Raw genomic sequence first — 18,242 nt, 5'->3', positions numbered from 1 at the left:
ATAGATATCATAGAAAAATACAAAGACACATTTAAACACAAAAATTTAAACACAAAAGCACTAGCGCCCGTCTAATGAATAAAAAAAAATCTGGGAAAAGGTGAATTTAATTCACGGTAAGACTACAAGCATTCCTATGTTTGCTCATCATCTTATTGTTTTCATTATTCCTAGATGTTCCACCTTTCATGTACAAAACACGTGCAATATGCAGTTGTAATTAGGAATGCATTTGTAAATTTAAATTAATAGTATAGGTACTCAAACTGCACTTGCAAATGTTTGAATTTCAAAATCCACACGTCATTGAAAGAAGACATAATTATATATATATATGTTCAACTACATATTTTTGCGTTACATGTAATTATAATTAATAACATGCACTTATATAATTATTTATGCTTGCACGTATATTTTGAAACGTGTACAAACGTAGCGAATTTAGTAAAGTTAAAATTGAAGAGTTGAATCTGTTACATTTTAGCTCGACTTTTCGAATAAAAAATAGAGCTTTTGAAGTCGCCCCAGCGTCAGCGTCTGCGTCGGCATCGGCGTCGCCGTTGGTTTAAGTTTATTTTTTTTTGTAAAGTAAAACATCTCTAATACTAGCTTTACTGAGACGAAATCTATCCAAAAGTCCAAATCGATGTACATAACGAAAGGGTTTGTTCAGTCCCGTATCATTCCCTCCCTCCTCAACATTTCTGCTTTAACTTCATGCTGGAAATTTAAATATATGTCTAAATATTCCGCCTCCATCTTTTCTTAAACCACCTATGCCCCAGGTTTAAAATTACAATAGAAATTCGAATCAGACTGTGAAGAGGCCCAACGCAAAGGTTACTACCTATTTGGCATATTTATAGACCAAAGTAATGCATTTGATAGGCACTGGAATAAAGGGTCTCTTCACAATTTAATATCTCTAGGCATTAAGGGAAGAATGCTTACATGGATCGCTAATTTCCTTGGAAGGCAGAACAATTAAGGTAAAGGTCAATGGTCAATTGTCGGATACAGTGGAACCTGACAATGGCACACTCCAGAGACGTGTGATTAGTCCGCTTATCTTTAATCCTATAATGAACACTCTAAACACAGCAATAGAACTTGCCCAATTTGTAGATGATGGCGCCACATAGGTCTCCTCACCAAACCCACATAGTTCATTACTAAAAGGTCAAAAGGTCCTCAAAGTTATAGAACAATGGACTAACAAATGGGGATTTACCATATACCCTAATAAAACACAAGTGCTAATGGTGTGCCGGCAGCCATACCTTAACATACTTGCAAAATCGAATAAAGCAACGCCGGAAGTTGTGTGGTAAAATCCTTGAAATAGCACCAAAAGCCAAATTCCTAGGAATGTACTTTGACCAACATCTAACGTGGCACCATTATATAAATGAGCTAGTAAATAGGTGTGAAAAAGACACTGATATCAGGAACAAACTGGGGAGCAAATAAGAAAACTAAACTATTGTAAAACAACTCGTTAATTATGAGCATAATCAACTATGGTGGCACAGCCTGTAAATCACAATTAAATAGGCTAGAAGTAATACAAAACAAAGCCTTACGAGTCGTTACTGGTGCATATAAATCCACTAATAAAATGGCAGTACTAGAAGAAACGGCCCAGGTACCATTAGATCATACAAGAGAGGTCAGTATGCTCAAATATTGGGCTAGGTCAAGGCGCCTAGGTAAAGCTTTGTCCATAAACAATACAATCAAAGCACTGAAAGACTGCCCAGTACCATCGAAAGGGTTAAAACGGTTACACTGCAGTTCATCTCATCTACATTGAAACTATTTATCTTGAAAGGACTTTTAAAAGCGTTACTTATGGCGAATGAGAATTGCAAAAATGAAGATTTCGAAGCAAGTTCATGTTCAAATGAATTAATTCAAGAAATACAGACGTGTGTGATTTTGGAAAATGACAGGTCATATTTTGTTGATATTCATGAACGTCTGAAATAAAAGAGATATAATGAAATAAAACCAATTGCATTGGTATAACATACGTTCAAATTATACAGGAATGCGGTTGTATTTTTCATTTTCAACTGTCTGTTTAAAAATAAAATATACTTAAACGCAAAAGAAAGTGTGCACTCAGGTTTTCGTCAACTGAAGCAGATTATGTTGTCCGAAGTAGATTATTTTGCCTGAAAGTATGTCATATAAAATAAAAAATAAAAAAATTTCGTGGCCACGCAATAGAAAAAAGGGGAAAAAAATAAAAAAAGTTATCGCGTGGCCACGAGATAGTTTATAAAAGAGAAAAAGAAACAAAAACAGTACATTTAGTACATTGTACTTCTACTACTAGCACCAATATCACCACCACCACCACCACTACCACTACCACCATCACCACTTCTACTACTGCCATTATCACCAACACAACCACTACTACCACTGCCACCACCACTACTACCACTACCACCACGACTACTACCACTACCAGTACTACGACCACCGCCACCACTATCACTGCCACCACCACTACTACCACTACCACCACCATTACTATTACTACCACCACGACCATTGCTACCGCCACTACTACTACCTCCGTGCCCGAATGGTTAAGGTCACTGACTTCATATCACTTGCCCCTCACCGATGTAGGTTCAAGCCTCACTCGGGGTATTGAATTCTTGATGTGAGGAAGCCATCAAGCTGGCTTACGGAAGGTCGGTGATGCAATAATGCACGGAGGGGCACCTAGGGTCTTTCTCCACCATCAAAGCTGGAAAATCGCCATAAGACCTATAATTGTGTCGTTGCGACGTTAAACACAACAAAAAACTACCACTATCATTACTACGACGACGACCACCACCATCACTACTACCACTAACACCACCACTACCACCACCACTGCTACCACTAACACCACCACTACCACCACCACTACCACCCCACTACTACCACTACCACCACCACTACCACTACCACCACCACTACTACTACTGCTTTCCCGAATATTTACTCATTTAGTACAGGCTTTTTACCCAACAGTATAGGACTTTATTCATTGAAATATACGAGGGGCGATTTATAAGTATTGCAACTCAGGCAACTTTTTATTTGCCGCTTTTATACTTGTACAATTTAAATCAATGCAATCCTTCGAAGTACCCTTTAGCACTTACACAAAGTTTCAGTCTTTTATTCTAACTTTGAAAGCACTTTTTATAGTCATCAGTAGGTTTGTCTTTAAGGCACTGACTTAGTGTTGTGCCCAATGCACTACGCGAGCTATAATGCTTTCCAGAAAGCACTAATTTTAGCCGCGGAAATAAAAAATATTCGCAGGGTGCCAGATCTGGAGAATAAGCTGGGTGATCCAAGACTCGTACTTTATGTCTGTCCAAATATTCAATCATAATGCGAGTCTTATGAGAAGAAGCGTTATCATGAAGGAGAGATACGTGCTTTATGGTAGTTCTTCACGTTTGATAAACGGGAAGTGATGGCGTAACGTCATTTATCCGGAAAACGTAGAATACAGCCTGGATTCGGCGTACGGAAATGAAACTCATTTTATGAATTAATTGAAATCTGTGAGAAAATTTATTACAATGACACTGTTGCTATATTTCCAAAGTCAAAATTTGATATTAAAACATATGCCACGTTAAAATAATCAAATATATAATGTCTTAAATTAGCATGAAATGTCCGGTTCACTTTGATCATGGTCAAATACCTCAAAAATAACCACACGGACCTATACATGTTATTTCACCAAATTATAGGCCATGTGTTTATTTACAACTGTGAGAAGTTCTTTAAAATCTACATCGTACAAAACATTCTATTCGCGAAAATGTTATGAAAGTAATGATTTTCCCATAGACTCCCATTATGAAATATTGCGTGAGGTCCAAATTTTTCAAATCAGTCTAGGAAAAAATCAAGCTCACGACCCTATCTATTTTATTTGCTGAATTTTCTAGGTATATTCTGAAGTTTTGAAAATTCAGAGTTTAATCAAATTGTACATTGTAGAATTCGATCCAAACGTGCAGAACCACCTTATGCCGCTTTTAAGTCGACATTTCTTAAAATAATTATTCACTTTCTTCAAATCCACGTTGGTACAGTACTTGGCAGTCACACTTTTTTTCCTTTAGGGACAGCAACTTGGATGGTGAGTCCCTGAATGGAAAAGAAAATACAGTACAAAACTTTCCTCATAGTTGCTGTTCTCTTGAAAATTACAGGTCTCTGTCCGTACACGGTTGGACATTTAGGTTAAATAAAGTGCAACCACATTCCATCACCAATTATTAAGTTAGAAAATGTGTTACTTTCAAATTTCCTGTACAACTTAAGTAAAAGTTTAGCCTTTTGAACATGGTCTCGTTTTTGTTCAGCTGTTAACAAATGGGGTATCTAACGTGCACATATTTTATTTACTTTCAAGATTTTGCGCAGAATAAAGTGAACACGTGCGTCTGATATCCTTGATCTGTGGGCTAATTCGCGCAAAGTTAGTCGAGCATCTTCCTCAATTAATTCCTCGATTTTCATAACATTTTGCCTAGTCCTGACTGATTTCAGTGGTCCACACTTTGGGAAGTCTTGTAACTGTTCGTTTCCAGACTTTACTTTTAACTGTGGTATACGATACTTACTTCATTATGTCCATATATGTCACTGAAATGTTTCGGCCACTTATTCCTAAATCATTCTTAGTTTTGATATACCCTCGAATTTCATGCCACTTTTCAGAACGTGATCCCACCATTTTACGTGTGTAGGTTACTAACCGAGTAGGAGGTGTTCATGAATTGAAAATACCCGCGCTCGTGTTACCGCACGACCGCGGGTATTTTCAATTCATGAACATCGATCTAAGAGGTAAGTTACTGACTTACACAACGCCATATTAATTTGTTAATTTTTATAAATTTATTTCTTAATTCTATAACTTACATATACATGTAGAGCAAAATCTTTCTTGCACACCGGACTGGCGTTTCCGGTGAATTTACCCATGCCGGCAAAACCCATCTGGCACCCCCAATGCCAGATGACTCTCGTGCTGTTAATGACAACTAGTGGTTCATGCACTGATAATATATTGTTTAATGTAAAAAATACGAAAAAAGCAGGTACCTTCAAGTTGATAGTTTCTCTCCGTTCCTTATGGTATATTTCTTGATTCAAAATATGTTAGTTTACCATAAGAACATAACGCTACAAACGATAAAACTTAAGTGGAACTTTGTTATTGTGCGTAACGCAAAACATCATGACGTCACTTCTGCTTATGGACGTTAATTTCCCGCGCTCTACTATAAGAAATAGTGCTACAAAGAAAATTTGTAAAATACGGTATGCAAGAAAAAAAATCTGCCAGAATAAAATGCTAACATGTAGACGATATGCAAGAAAAAATATCAGTCATGTGTTTACGAATCGGATGGAAATATCCCTCCCTCGGCCAACTGCGCATGGGCGGTAATTCGGCAAGCCTCATTACCACCCAATGCGCAGGTGCTCTCGGGACGGATATTTCTATCCGATTCGTAAACACATGACAGATATTATTATTCTGGGGTTATTCTACAATAAACCACTCGCGTGCAATGACGTCATCCGATCCAGGTGCGTAGCACGGTCGTAAAACGTAGTTACCTTTTTTTTCTTACACTGTTGATACTAGTATGTCGTGTTAGAATCGAAATAACAAGTTCACAAGTGTGATTTATCGTAGATTCTAACATGGCTCGATTTGATTTCCAGTTAAACAAAGAAGAAAATCAAGCTCGATATATTCTGCGATAAACAACGGTTGACGCGCGGACCGGTAAGAGAGCATTATGACGTCATAATTGACGTCATATTTCCGCATGACGTTCGATACATTACTCCTCGCGTAAAGGAAGTCCAGTATAATATCTATTAAAATATATCAATGAGCATGTCAGAATGAAAACAATCAAGGCTTTCTTGTTATTTATCGTCTAATTTACCACGGTTCATCGTTCAGGTGCTTCAGTATTTAACCACTCGGGCTAACGCCCTCGTGGTTCAATTCCTACGCATCTGAACTCTGAACCGTGGTAAATCAGACGATAAACAACTCGAAAGCCTTGATTATTTGCTAAATAACCAGACTTTTGAGTTCTTATGCGTAATAAATATATCATGAAGGCCGTATGATAAACCACGTTTGGTAACTTTTAATTAAGAAATAATTTATAGCAAAAGTGTGCTTTAACACTATTTATGCACGATGGGTGGTTATACGTTGGGCGCAATAATTTCACGAGGGCGCAGCCCGAGTGGAATTATTTGAACGACGTATTACCACCCGAGTGTATAAATAGTGTTAAAGCACGCTTGTGCTATGAATTATTTCGATTCTAATATGCCCTTAATCTCAAACAATGGATAAAATACAGTAGCGCTCTTTCTTGGTCGCAAAAAAAAAATTGACGTCACCGCACGTAAACGTGACGTCATTCTAGTGTAAGAGTGTTTTAACAGAGACAAGCATATTAGAATTCTTAAATGTCTTTCTTTTCCCCAGTCAGAAAAAGATGAGTGTGGGAAATACTTTAACTTTAGCAGGTAAATTGAAATACGTAAAAGGATTTTAAATAGTTTATGAAAGTTCTGCTTAATACGCCAGTGTAAATGCCGATTGTTTGTTGGGAGTTTTTCTCTGTTTGATTTTACAGAAAAACAAACACAGCGTACCAGTATGGTCTCTGTAACCGTTCTCTCTAACACTTTCATCATTTCATTAAGTTCACATTCACAAGAAGTGATTTAACAAATATGTATCCGAAAATGATATCATCTGCTTATAGGTTTAACTGAATGAAAAGTCCGCACAATTGTTTCATTGTGTTTTTTTTTTTTGTTGTTGTTGTTTCTTTATATAAAAATAAGTGTACTTGACACAGATATTGTCTATTGTCCGTAAGTAGATCTACTGACCTGGCACTCAATAATCTTAACCAATACTTTCGTGGGTTTCCGTTATTTTTCGACATATTTGTATCCTGAAAATATATTACTAAAATAACCAATATAAATAACCAATGGCATGGTGCCGTAGTGGTAGCTGTCTGACTGCCACGTTAGGACGAGTTCAAAATCACCTTTTTCATTTTTTTTTTTTTTTTTTTTTTTTGTGATTCAATATAATGTTGGTATCGATGTTACTTTTATTCTTACAATGTCTACGTAACATATTTCACGAATTCTGATTAATTTGTCTTGTAGTATTCATTTTCTGGAAACGCTGGTACTTTTTCTTTTTATCTAAGATAGTTTTAAAGATGTTTTATTCAACATTCTAATATGCTTGTGTCTGTTAAAACACGCTTACGCTTAAATGACGTCACGTTAATGTGCGATGACGTCAATTTTTTTGTTGCGACCAAGAAAGAGCGCTTCTACATTTTATCTACTGTTTTAGATAAAGGGCATATAAGAATCGAAATAACGTATAGCAAAATCGTGTTTTATCTAATACACTCAAAATCGGTTATATGTCGCCCTCGTGAAATTATTCCGCGGACGTATATCCCCTTTCCGTCTATTAATAACGTTAAAACACGGGTTTTATATACATTGTTTTTTAATTAACCATTATTTCCAGAAATAGACCATAGATTCGATCAGATAAGTGTGGCAATATTTCTACCTGTTAAGTTTGACAATAAAATTTAGGGAAAATGGTCCTACTCGCGAGTCGAACCCACAATACCGATTGTAAACTATACGTTTTGTCCGAACAACTGTTAGCCCATGTGACATCGTGAAAATTCTCAAGAATTTTAATATTCTTTTCTCTGTTAAAACACTCTTACGCTAGAATAACGTCACGTTAACGTGCGGTGACGTCAATGTTTTTATTGCGACCAAGAAAGAGCGCTACTGTATCTTATCTACTGTTTTAGATTAAGAGCATATTAGAACCGAAATGATTTATTGCAAAACCGTGTTTTAACACCATTCATACACTCGGGCGGTAATACGTCGTACAAATAATTCTACTACAGCCTGGATTTGTATAGGAAAATGTATTTCAAACATCAAAAACGTATTTTATCGTTATTTAACGAAATGTTATAACCTCGTGAAGTAATCTTTTTCCCCCCTTTATTTCGATGTATTTTATCGATGTGGTACAAAAAAACCTATTATTTCAATTTTTGTTTGAAGTTAATAACAATCGTTTCTATGCATTTCTATACAGAAATGCGGAAAAGGTCGGAATCGCCCGAGTGTATGAATGGTGTTAAAACACGGTTTTGCAATAAATCATTTCGATTCTAATATGCTCTTAATCTAAAACAGTAGATAAAATACAGTAGCGCTCTTTCTTGGTCGCAACAAAAGCATTGACGTCACCGCACGTTAACGTGACGTTATTCTAGCGTAAGAGTGTTTTAACTAGGGATGGGAACGAATACTGAAATCAATATTCGAATATTCGGTTTGCTTCGAATATTCGGTTTGTTTTAATGGAAGCTTTAAATTCTTATTAAGTGATTAGCATATACACAACGTATTCATTTGTTTAAAGCGTGGATCATCGTACGTAATAAGGCCAGAAAAATGTTTGTTTCGGGTAACCCGATCCTACTTAGCAAAACCCGCCGATCCTTGCGTTTCATTTTACGATTCTGTCAGTATAATCATGAACATATTTAACTTTAATTCGGTGTTTTAGCTTCAAAATGATACAAAAAATCAAAACGATTATAATTTAGACCGTCGCAATTTTATCTAAAAATAGTAGTTCGTCCCATTTATAAACATATAACGCGCTGTTGTATTACCGCCGCCATTTTGAAAATTTTTAATCGGCGTGTAAAAATCGTCGTGTAAATACTCGCTGTGGTCAAGCACAAAATACTTTTATTCCGTGATGGAATGCAATAAAGTATAAAATGTAGATAAATGTATTGCTAATAAACAATTTGTCCTAGCACGCTTGTTGCATTAAAATTATGCCTGAATGTGTTTTTTTCTTTCAGAAATAATTAAGAGAGATGTCTGACAACCCAGAAGAAACAGCTTACTATCTACGCCTTATTCGCATGTACATTGACCTTGGAACAGAAACAGTTGTTAAAGTGTTCTACCATTTAACACCCAAGCAAAATGTGCAGTCATTCTTTAATTCACCTGAAATACAAAGTGCTTTAAAAACTTTATATAAAAACAAGATTTTAAGTTGCAAAGAATATAAACTTGTGTCATGTAATATTAATCCAAACCCAGATAATTTCGATATTTCACTTTTTGTTACTTTATTAACCAACTTATACAATGGAAAGTTACCTGCTCCTAAAAAGGGATGGAAATCTACTCCAGACTCTCGAGATTTTTCCATTGCAGCTGATTTGTTACGGTTACGAAATATACGAAACACGATTGTCGCACATCAGCCACGAGCTAGATTATTTAAAGTTAAATTTGACTATCTTTGGAAAAGCATAGAAGATATCTTATTGAGACTGATTAGAGAGGTAGATTCAGCAAGCGAAATCATTTTGACAGAGAGAATAGCTGAATACAAAGACAAGCCGCTGGATCCACAAAACGATGGAGAGCAAGAGTATTTGGAAAAATTACGAGACTGGTGGGAAAACTGTGAAGAGATTTCCAAATTACAAGAACAGGTAATTCATCAGCATCATTTTAAAACATTAGAAAGTCAAACAAAAGCCGTTTGACAACTTGATTCATGTTATCGATATTGTAACCTTTCTGATCGTCTCAACGCTTGAAATACATTTACGAGTACACAAAAAAAAAAAAAAACAAACAACAAAGCAATTATGATATTTGGCGGGACCATATTTAATTATACAATAACAATGCGCTGTATGGAAAAGTGTTAAATAGAGTCATCCAAGAATTCTTTTGGTCAAATTACTTTGAAATATTTGTTTGTTTTGGGTTTAACGCCGTTTTTCAAACAGTATTTCAGTTATGTGATGACGGGCAGTTAACTTAACCAGTGTTCCTGGATTCTGTATCAGTACAAACCTGTTCTCCTCAAGTAACTGCCAACTTCCCCACATAAACCGGAGAGCGAGGAAGAATAGTTTCAGACACCATGTCTTTTATCAAATCGTCACGGAGAACGTTAAGGCCCGCCCGAGGATCGTACTCACGACCCCGCTATCCTTTGATTGGCGCTCTCCCTATTGAGCTTAGCGGGCGGGTTACCTTGAAACCAAGTCTGCATATGTTCAACTTGTACGTGGTCAAATAAGCAGTGAAAAAATATTAAAATGGGCATACTCTCAAATATTTTGATGGAAAATACTATGAAACCACAACTGTCTCCACGACACTTCAGCAGTTATAAAATAGCACAGTTAACCTCAGCGCCGGCGCAGACAACTGTTTCCTACATTGTTCCGTTTGGACAATCGTGACTTTTTATTTAATACTAAACCGCGATGCACGATGGTACGATGACGAAAACGCGATGGCGCGATAACACGATGATCAAACAACGATAGTACGATGGTGAAAATGCGATGGCACAATAATGAAATCGCGATGGTACGATGGTGAAATGTCGATGTAGTATCGCGTTTTCATCATCGAACCATCGCGTATTCACCATTGTACCATCGTGCCATCGCGTTCTCATCATCGTACCACCGTGCAATCGCGTTTTCACCATCGTACCATCGCGTTTTCCATATTGTGCCATAGCGTTATCACCATCATACCATCGCGATTTCACCATCGTGTCATCGCGTTTTCACCATCGTACCATCATGTTTTCATAATCGTACCATTGCGTTTTTACCATCGTGCCATCGCGTTGTCACCATCGTACCATCGCGTTTTCACCATCGTACCATCGCATTTTCACCATCGTACCATCGCCTTCCGGTGGTCATGCGCAATGGTAAAGTATATGTGTCAGTGAAATACACGCTTGATACAATCTCATCTTCACAGTGAACTATGTACCTTCTACATCCTAACAAGAATAAGCTTTGAATTATACCATGTGACTATTACACCCAGCTTTTTATTGAGTCGGCTAAAGGCTGAAAGCCTTTTGACGAGTCCTTGCTATCCAACGATTCTCTAAATGGACCAAATAACACAGTGAAGGGATGTAGTTCCATTAGATTTCTCAAACTTCAAACAGTTCACTGCATGAATGAAGTTAAGTTGTGTCAATTCCCTTTGCTATGACCAATATACGATGTAATCTGTCATATTTATGACTTGTAATTGTGCAATTCTCGAAAGTAACTCATTAAGCATAAATGTGCATTTTAAGAATTGCGCAGGCTTACAAAGCTTGGGTAACATCCAGCGAAAGACAAAAAATAGTTCCAGCAGGGCTCCAGATAAGATGCGTATTAGCGTAAATTACGTATAGAAATAATGCAAATACGCATGTCTAATAATTTCTAAGCGTATAAAAACGTATATAAAATTACAGAAACGCACACAATGCTTTTTTAAAAACAAAATCTGAATCGTCTGGATGCGTTAGGTAACATAGCCGATCAGCCTTAATTCTCCCACATTGAACGTAAACACGCAACTTTGCGTGGGTTGAATTTTGCAGTCAGTAAACGGATAAATTATCGGAAGAAGAAGCTCTTACTGGTTTGTTTAGTTACTACTGATATTAAAAATGATTTTAATTTTTATTTTTCGAGAAATAAACAAATCGGCGAAACATTAAATTGTATTTTCTTGTAGTTTTTGAAATCGAAAGTAGATCGTCTATGTTTGGCGAAACGAAACAACTTTTTTATGAAAAAATTTAAATAAGAGGTAATTTAACCGTAAACTTCAATGTCAGATACTGCCAATTGCTGCTAAATGTCTTCGTATCATCACAATTTGTAAAATATATTGTTCAAACTGGAGAAAAGTGTAATCGTATCCGGATATAATATTTTGGGTAAATATCGAGCTGTGTTATGAAATTTTAAGAAAAACACTAAAAACAAACTGAAACTGGTAGACTATACTGTCAGTACATCAACCATTAGCCGACTCAGGCCATTCAGGCCTTTGATTTACTTTCATGCATACATGAAATACAAAGGACGTGGCCTTGAAGATTTTACAGTTTTAATGAACTGAGCAATAAACATTTTGTAAAACATTTTGCAAAACAGCATAATCTAAATGGTAAATTTATTCTCACAAAATACATTGAGATACATTATACATTCATCTATTGTTGACAAAAATACAAGTGCACGGGACTACGCATTTTTGACAGAAAGGCGATGGTACGATGGTGAAAACGCGAGAGTACGATGGTGAAACGCGATGGTACGATGGTGAAACCACGATGGTACAATAATGATAACGCGATGACACGATGGTGAAAACGCGATGGTACGATGATGAAAACGCGATACTACATCGACATTTCACCATCGTACCATCGCACCATCGCGATTTCATCATCGTGTCATCGCATTTTCGTCATCGTACCATCGTGCATCGCGGTTTAGTATTAAATAAAACGTCACGATTGTCCAAACGGAACACCGTAGTTTCTCAATGTACACAATGTTAATGACGGGCCAAAAGAAACCGAGAAAGATCATTGACGATTATGTGGAAAAATAATGAACACTTCCTAAACCAATTAAATCAACATATTCAGAATCGTATTTCGTTTTCAAAGTACATGTTAATATGTTTGTAATCTTACTTTAGGTTGAAAGTTTGGTACAGAAAACACAAGGTAAGATTTTACCTTATACTTGATTTTATTATTTAGATTCAGTGTAAATCCTGCAAAAGCATATATTTATTGACCGTATAACAAAATTGTACTGTAATAAAAACTCCCTTTATTTTTTACAAGAACCATAATCTAAATGCCTTATAATGGTAATAAAAGCTGCTTGAATTTTCATATTTTCTCTCACTTTCGACAATTTGTTTTAGTAGGCAAACATTGGCCCAGAGATATCATTGTTTAACGTATTACCTTTCTTTTTTACATGAATATGTTGCTCAAGTTAAACCTTGAAACTTTAAAATTTTGCTTGCAAAACTGTGTTTTTTTCAGATTAAACTGTACAGGTTGTGTTTCTTTTTTTTTTGCTTTATAGAATTCGTGCTTTTCTTCAAGTCGAAACCAGAAAGATATTTCCGTTATATCCAGCTCTTGTTTGACGGTGGGCGTTTGGTTTTAAGCGGTCAGTTAGTCAGCGAAGTATCAAAGCAAAATGAAACATTAGAGACGATATTGGGTAGAAATCAAGATTTCTTAAAGGATAAATTTTCCAGTGAGCAAATGTATAAGCAGTTGTTTCAAGGTACAGAAGATTACACTATTATAAACACCAATATCGAAACGTGGGACATCACAGCATTGGCAATTGTGATTATAAGTATCTTCTCCGAATCTATTGACGAAGTAACATTAACAAACGTCTCTAGTATTATGGAAGCTAGAAATGATTATGCAAACACTGCACTAATGGCTTTAGATAGTGATCTGTTCACTTCCTGCTGTGAAGATCTGCTCTCAAGTATTCGAGTCCTGTCTTCTAGACTTGGAAATGATATTTACAAAAAGTGCAACGAAGTCATTGAAGTATACAAGAAAAAGTCAGAGAGCAATTCTTGTGGTCTTGATCATTATTTTCAGCAATTAAGAAGTCATGGTTCAGAAATAAAAACAATTGCTGAAGTATACAAAGGTAAATGTATGGCCTAAAACTACAATTCAAGAAAGGATATTCTTGCTCTTCATAAAACCATTCATTCATTACCATTTTACTATTTCACCAACACCTTTAAAATTATTTAAATAAATTTTGAATTCGGTATATATTCAGTTAGGTACTGATCTATATTTAGATCGATTTTAGCAGTTCAACCTATTTCTAAAAATGTAAAAAAAATATGAATGCCTAGACTTTATAAACAAGCAAACGTCGTTTGTAAGAGAGAATAATCATACCAAAATCAAAATAACGTATTTTCACTTGCCTCTCATCGATGTGGGTTCGAGCCTCACTCGGGGCGTTGAATTCTTCATGACTGTGAGGAAGCCATCCAGCTGGTTTACGGAAGGTCGGTGGTTCTACCCAGGTAACCACTCGTGATGAAATAATGCACGGAGGGGCACCTGGGGTCTTCCTCCACCATCAAAGTTGGAAACTCGCCATATGACCTTTAATGTGTCGGTGCGACGATAAACCAAACCAAAAACAACAACAACAATAACAAACAACATCTTTTCCTTTTACATTTATTAGGAAGAACATTTGTTGTTGTGTTACATACACCTTGATCCAGTAAACCTCTGTTTGCTTATCTGGTATTCTTTTGTTTAATAAAAAGCTCTTGGTTTGTTTGGTTTAAAATGCTGAAATAGTAAGATGAACCAAATTACATTATGGTTTACGTCTAATTTGCAGGAATATTGGTGTCAAACAGTATGAGAAATGTCATAAATGTAATTGTAGCATTTTAAAGACATTTGTAAATTATCAAGTGTTTTGTTTCTTTAAAAATTTTGTTTTATTTCTATCATTATTAATTTCGATGTACATGATCTTTTAGATTTACAATCTTCTCATTTAAGAGTATAAAACTAAGTGATTAAATGATCAACTAATGGATGTGACTCTGTTGGCAGTGAGTATGTTCAATGCTTACACAGGCTGTACATCATGTTCTTTTATTCTCTTTAATTTCAGAAACTGTGGATAAATTAAAAGATTCGGTGAAAAAAATGGAGGAAGACGGCATAGCTTTTAAACGAGACCATGGTATGTAATCAATTACCAATCAGTTTGGTAGCCAGGAAAAATTGAAAATATTATCATTCCGATCAAAAACATTGATTTTTGTTTTGTTTTTTCTGAACGGTAGCTTTCTTTAGATATTAAGCATACCATAGCATGATATTATTTACACAGTGGACTATATAACTACGCTGGCAAGTAAAGCTTCAACTACCATTTAGCACTGGTAGGGTGTTGGGGGACAGATTTGGCGCACATACCCTGGAAAAATATATAGACTAGGTTGAGTCAAACCACTTATCATTTTTTGATAATAATTGTTCAGATGTTGTCAATCGGTTCAGAAGTCTTGTCCTTTCACATTAGTAATTTTGATATTTTGTCATGATATTTCAGTTGTCTCATGCGAAATAAGTATTTAGTCACAGTATTCCGTAAAACTCTGTATGCACATTTTCTTCTTCTTTCAGTTTTAGAGTTAAAAATGGTAACATTAGGCAATAACAAAGAAAAGAAAAAAGTGGCGGAAGATACGCTAGAAACTGTCTGGCAAGCTGCACTGAAAACGTCTAAAAACCCACAGGAATTTGAAGCAGTTCGACAGGCTTTAGACATGATTTTGAATGATATTCGAAGGATTCCGGATGTGAAAGCAGAACAAATCGAACGACACTGTATATTGCTAAGCCTGCGATGTTTTTCATGGCGAGGATTACTTCTTCTCATTGAATACTTCAATAGTTCCGACTTTGAACGTCATTTAAAGAGAATAGCTGACGAATTATATTTTCTCTATGATGACGTTTTGGTCATTCCAGGAAATCTTACAGCCGAGAGTATACTAGCTGTTTTACGCAATCTAGGTACGTACTGTTGATATCTCTAGTACTGCATGGATCTCTAAACCTTGTTATTTATTAAATCAATCAGGTTCATAGTATGCATTTGAGGGCATTGTTTCAAAAGTTTCATTTTGCAATGTTGTGTGCTTTAAGAAATCTGCCTCAAAACTAGTTAGGAAACAAGTACTTTACTGATATTTGAAGCAACGTATGTTTGTATGCACATATTATCTGAACGAAAAGTATGCAACATAAAGTTATGCTTGTTCAATGTATACGTACATGATAATGATAATATGAAGGGGTCCGTGCAAAAGGTACCTATCTCCATTTAGCAAAACGCATTTTTTTTTGTAAATTTTAGGTAAAGTGTGATTTTTTCCAAAATAATTGAAGCTATAGATTGTATACTATTTAAACAGTCATATTACCAGTTTTCGTGTACTTTGCACTATTTATATCATTTTTATAACAAAAACTGTTGTTTATGTCGCAACAAGGGTTTTAAGTCCATGGAGTTGTGCAACAAGGGTTCTACATCCGTGGAGTTAGGACCATTGTTGCATTTAAACCATGATCCGCGCAACATTTTGCCTAAATATGTCAATGAAATATATTAATTTCACATGCCCGATAACTGTTAAACTAATTGATATAGTCCATTTACATTAGGCTTGTGTTCTTTTTGTTATCCAAAACAGCCGTCAAAGCCTTGAACTCTTTGATGTCAACCCATTTTGGAGTTAGACCAAATGCAACATACCTAAAATACTATTTTTCAACCCTTAAACAGAAGAATACGCGGCTTTTGGGACATTAATCAGGCGGGGAATGTTCTTTTTATGCCACATATGTCCTAACTCCGATTTGACCAAAAATATAAATAGGTACCTTTTTGAACGGACCCCTTCGATTGAGAAACAAAATATACCACTTGCTTCAGAGTGTCCACATGATGAGCCACAGCAGTTTATAAGTGTCCCAATACAGTGCACATCCGCAGAGGGTATGAGACAGGTCTTGGATATATTAGGAAAAGAAAAGACAATAAATAGTTTCAACGAGATCGCAGAATCCCTTTCAGAACAGGTTGGAGACAAAATTTTTGTAAGTGTCAGCTGTGATGGTCGAGGATTAAGTGACGTTTTTGAAGAAGAAGGTAAAGATTTAAAGCGGGACTCAGATAGAATATTTGGAGAAAATTGATAAAATTTGGAATTATTTAAGAAACTGTAGTATCTTATTAATTATATTATTTTATTGGCATATATATTTTAGACAAAATTATATTTTATGTTACAAAGATTCATGATTTTGCTAACTTAACACTGGTATTTCAGGATAACAAATTATCTAAAAATGGCTTTCATATACTTCATTTCTTTTCAAATGTTGTTTTGAGCTTAAACACAATAAATTATTCATTTCAAAGCAAATCATTTATGAAAATGATGCAATTTGATCCTGCCAAATTCATTGCATAAAAACCTGTAACAGCATGGATTCGTTAACAAGTTCTGTCAAAAGCTAACACCTCTGGCGTATAAGCTCCATTGGGAGAGCGCTGATCTACGGATCGCGGGTTAAAGAGTTCGATCTTCCGTCGAGGCTTGTGTTCTCCGTGACGATTTGATAAAAGACACTATGTCTGAAATCGTTCGTCCTCCATTTCTGATTCATGTGGGGAAATTGGTAGTTACTTGCGGAGAACAGGCTTGTACTAATACAGAATCCAACAACACTAGAACACTGCCCGTCGTTACAAAACTGAAAAACTGTTGAAAAACGGCGTTAAACCCAAAACAAATTAATAAAATCTAGAATGCGGTAGTATGGTACAGAAATATGATGCGAGTCTTTCACTTGTTTAGGTACGGATAAAAATTTGCCAGCAGGTTTTCTTGTAGATTAGTAGAGTTAGATATGCTGAAAATATGCTAATAGTAATTCTAAATAAATATGCGGTGCATATGTTTACTGTAAGGCATGCAGCAGCAGGTTAGCTCAGTCAGTATGTTTATTATACCCCAAAATATTAACAAAAGTATTAAGAAAATGAAGTTTGGGGGTATATAGGAGTGAGCTTGTCGGTTAGTCGGTCGGTCTGTCGGTCCGTTGGTTTTCATAGTTTCCGGATAATAACACATGAAAGGCTTGACAGATTTAAATATTTTTGGTACACAGGTTTAACATCAGACAATACAGGTCAGTTTCGACTTTGAGGTCAGTAGGTCAAAGGTCAAGGTCACAATGGCCCAGAACAGTTAAACGGTTTTCGGATGATAACTTCAGAACGCTTGGATCTAGGATTATATATCTTGGTACACAGGTGTAGCATGATAAAATACAGTTCAAGTTTGACTTTGAGGCTAGTAGATCAAAGGTCAAGGTCGCAATGACCCGAAACAGTTAAACAGTTACCAGATGATAACTTAAGACCGCTTGGGACTAGGATCATGAAAATTGATAGGGAGGTTGATCATGATCAGCAGATGATCCTTATAGATTTCGAGGTCAGTAGGTCACAGTCATCCAGAACAGTTAAACGGTTTTCAGACGATAACTTCATTATGCTTGGGCCTAGGATCATGAAATTTAGAAAGGAGGATGGTCATGACCAGCAGATGATCCT

The 18,242-nt window shown here is 36.0% G+C and overlaps 2 protein-coding genes across 4 annotated transcripts in view; one reads left to right on the top strand and one right to left on the bottom strand.

Moving 5' to 3' along the window:
- The window catches only part of LOC123551167 (titin homolog), a 280,515-nt gene that overhangs the window by 238,165 nt on the left and 24,108 nt on the right, over window positions 1–18,242 (top strand). For all 3 annotated transcript variants that reach the window (XM_045339898.2, XM_045339897.2, XM_053540695.1), the window contains exons 2-7: window positions 9,030–9,677; window positions 12,721–12,748; window positions 13,122–13,715; window positions 14,721–14,792; window positions 15,239–15,631; window positions 16,554–16,769. In XM_045339898.2, coding sequence (XP_045195833.2) covers window positions 9,045–9,677; window positions 12,721–12,748; window positions 13,122–13,715; window positions 14,721–14,792; window positions 15,239–15,631; window positions 16,554–16,769 — 1,936 coding nt within the window. In that variant the 5' untranslated portion in view covers window positions 9,030–9,044. The remainder of the gene's footprint in view (window positions 1–9,029; window positions 9,678–12,720; window positions 12,749–13,121; window positions 13,716–14,720; window positions 14,793–15,238; window positions 15,632–16,553; window positions 16,770–18,242) is intronic.
- LOC128556568 (uncharacterized) lies at window positions 2,319–4,914 on the bottom strand. The gene is made up of 2 exons (XM_053542078.1): window positions 4,905–4,914; window positions 2,319–2,587 (listed from the first exon to the last, which is right to left on the bottom strand). Exons 1-2 carry the CDS (start codon window positions 4,912–4,914, stop codon window positions 2,319–2,321), a joined length of 279 nt encoding a protein of 92 aa, XP_053398053.1.

Source organism: Mercenaria mercenaria, chromosome 4 (assembly GCF_021730395.1).
Source record: "Mercenaria mercenaria strain notata chromosome 4, MADL_Memer_1, whole genome shotgun sequence".
Taxonomy (NCBI): Eukaryota; Metazoa; Mollusca; class Bivalvia; order Venerida; family Veneridae; genus Mercenaria; species Mercenaria mercenaria.
The sequence above is the reverse complement of the archived record's forward strand: the minus strand, read 5'-3'. Positions and strand labels throughout refer to the sequence as shown.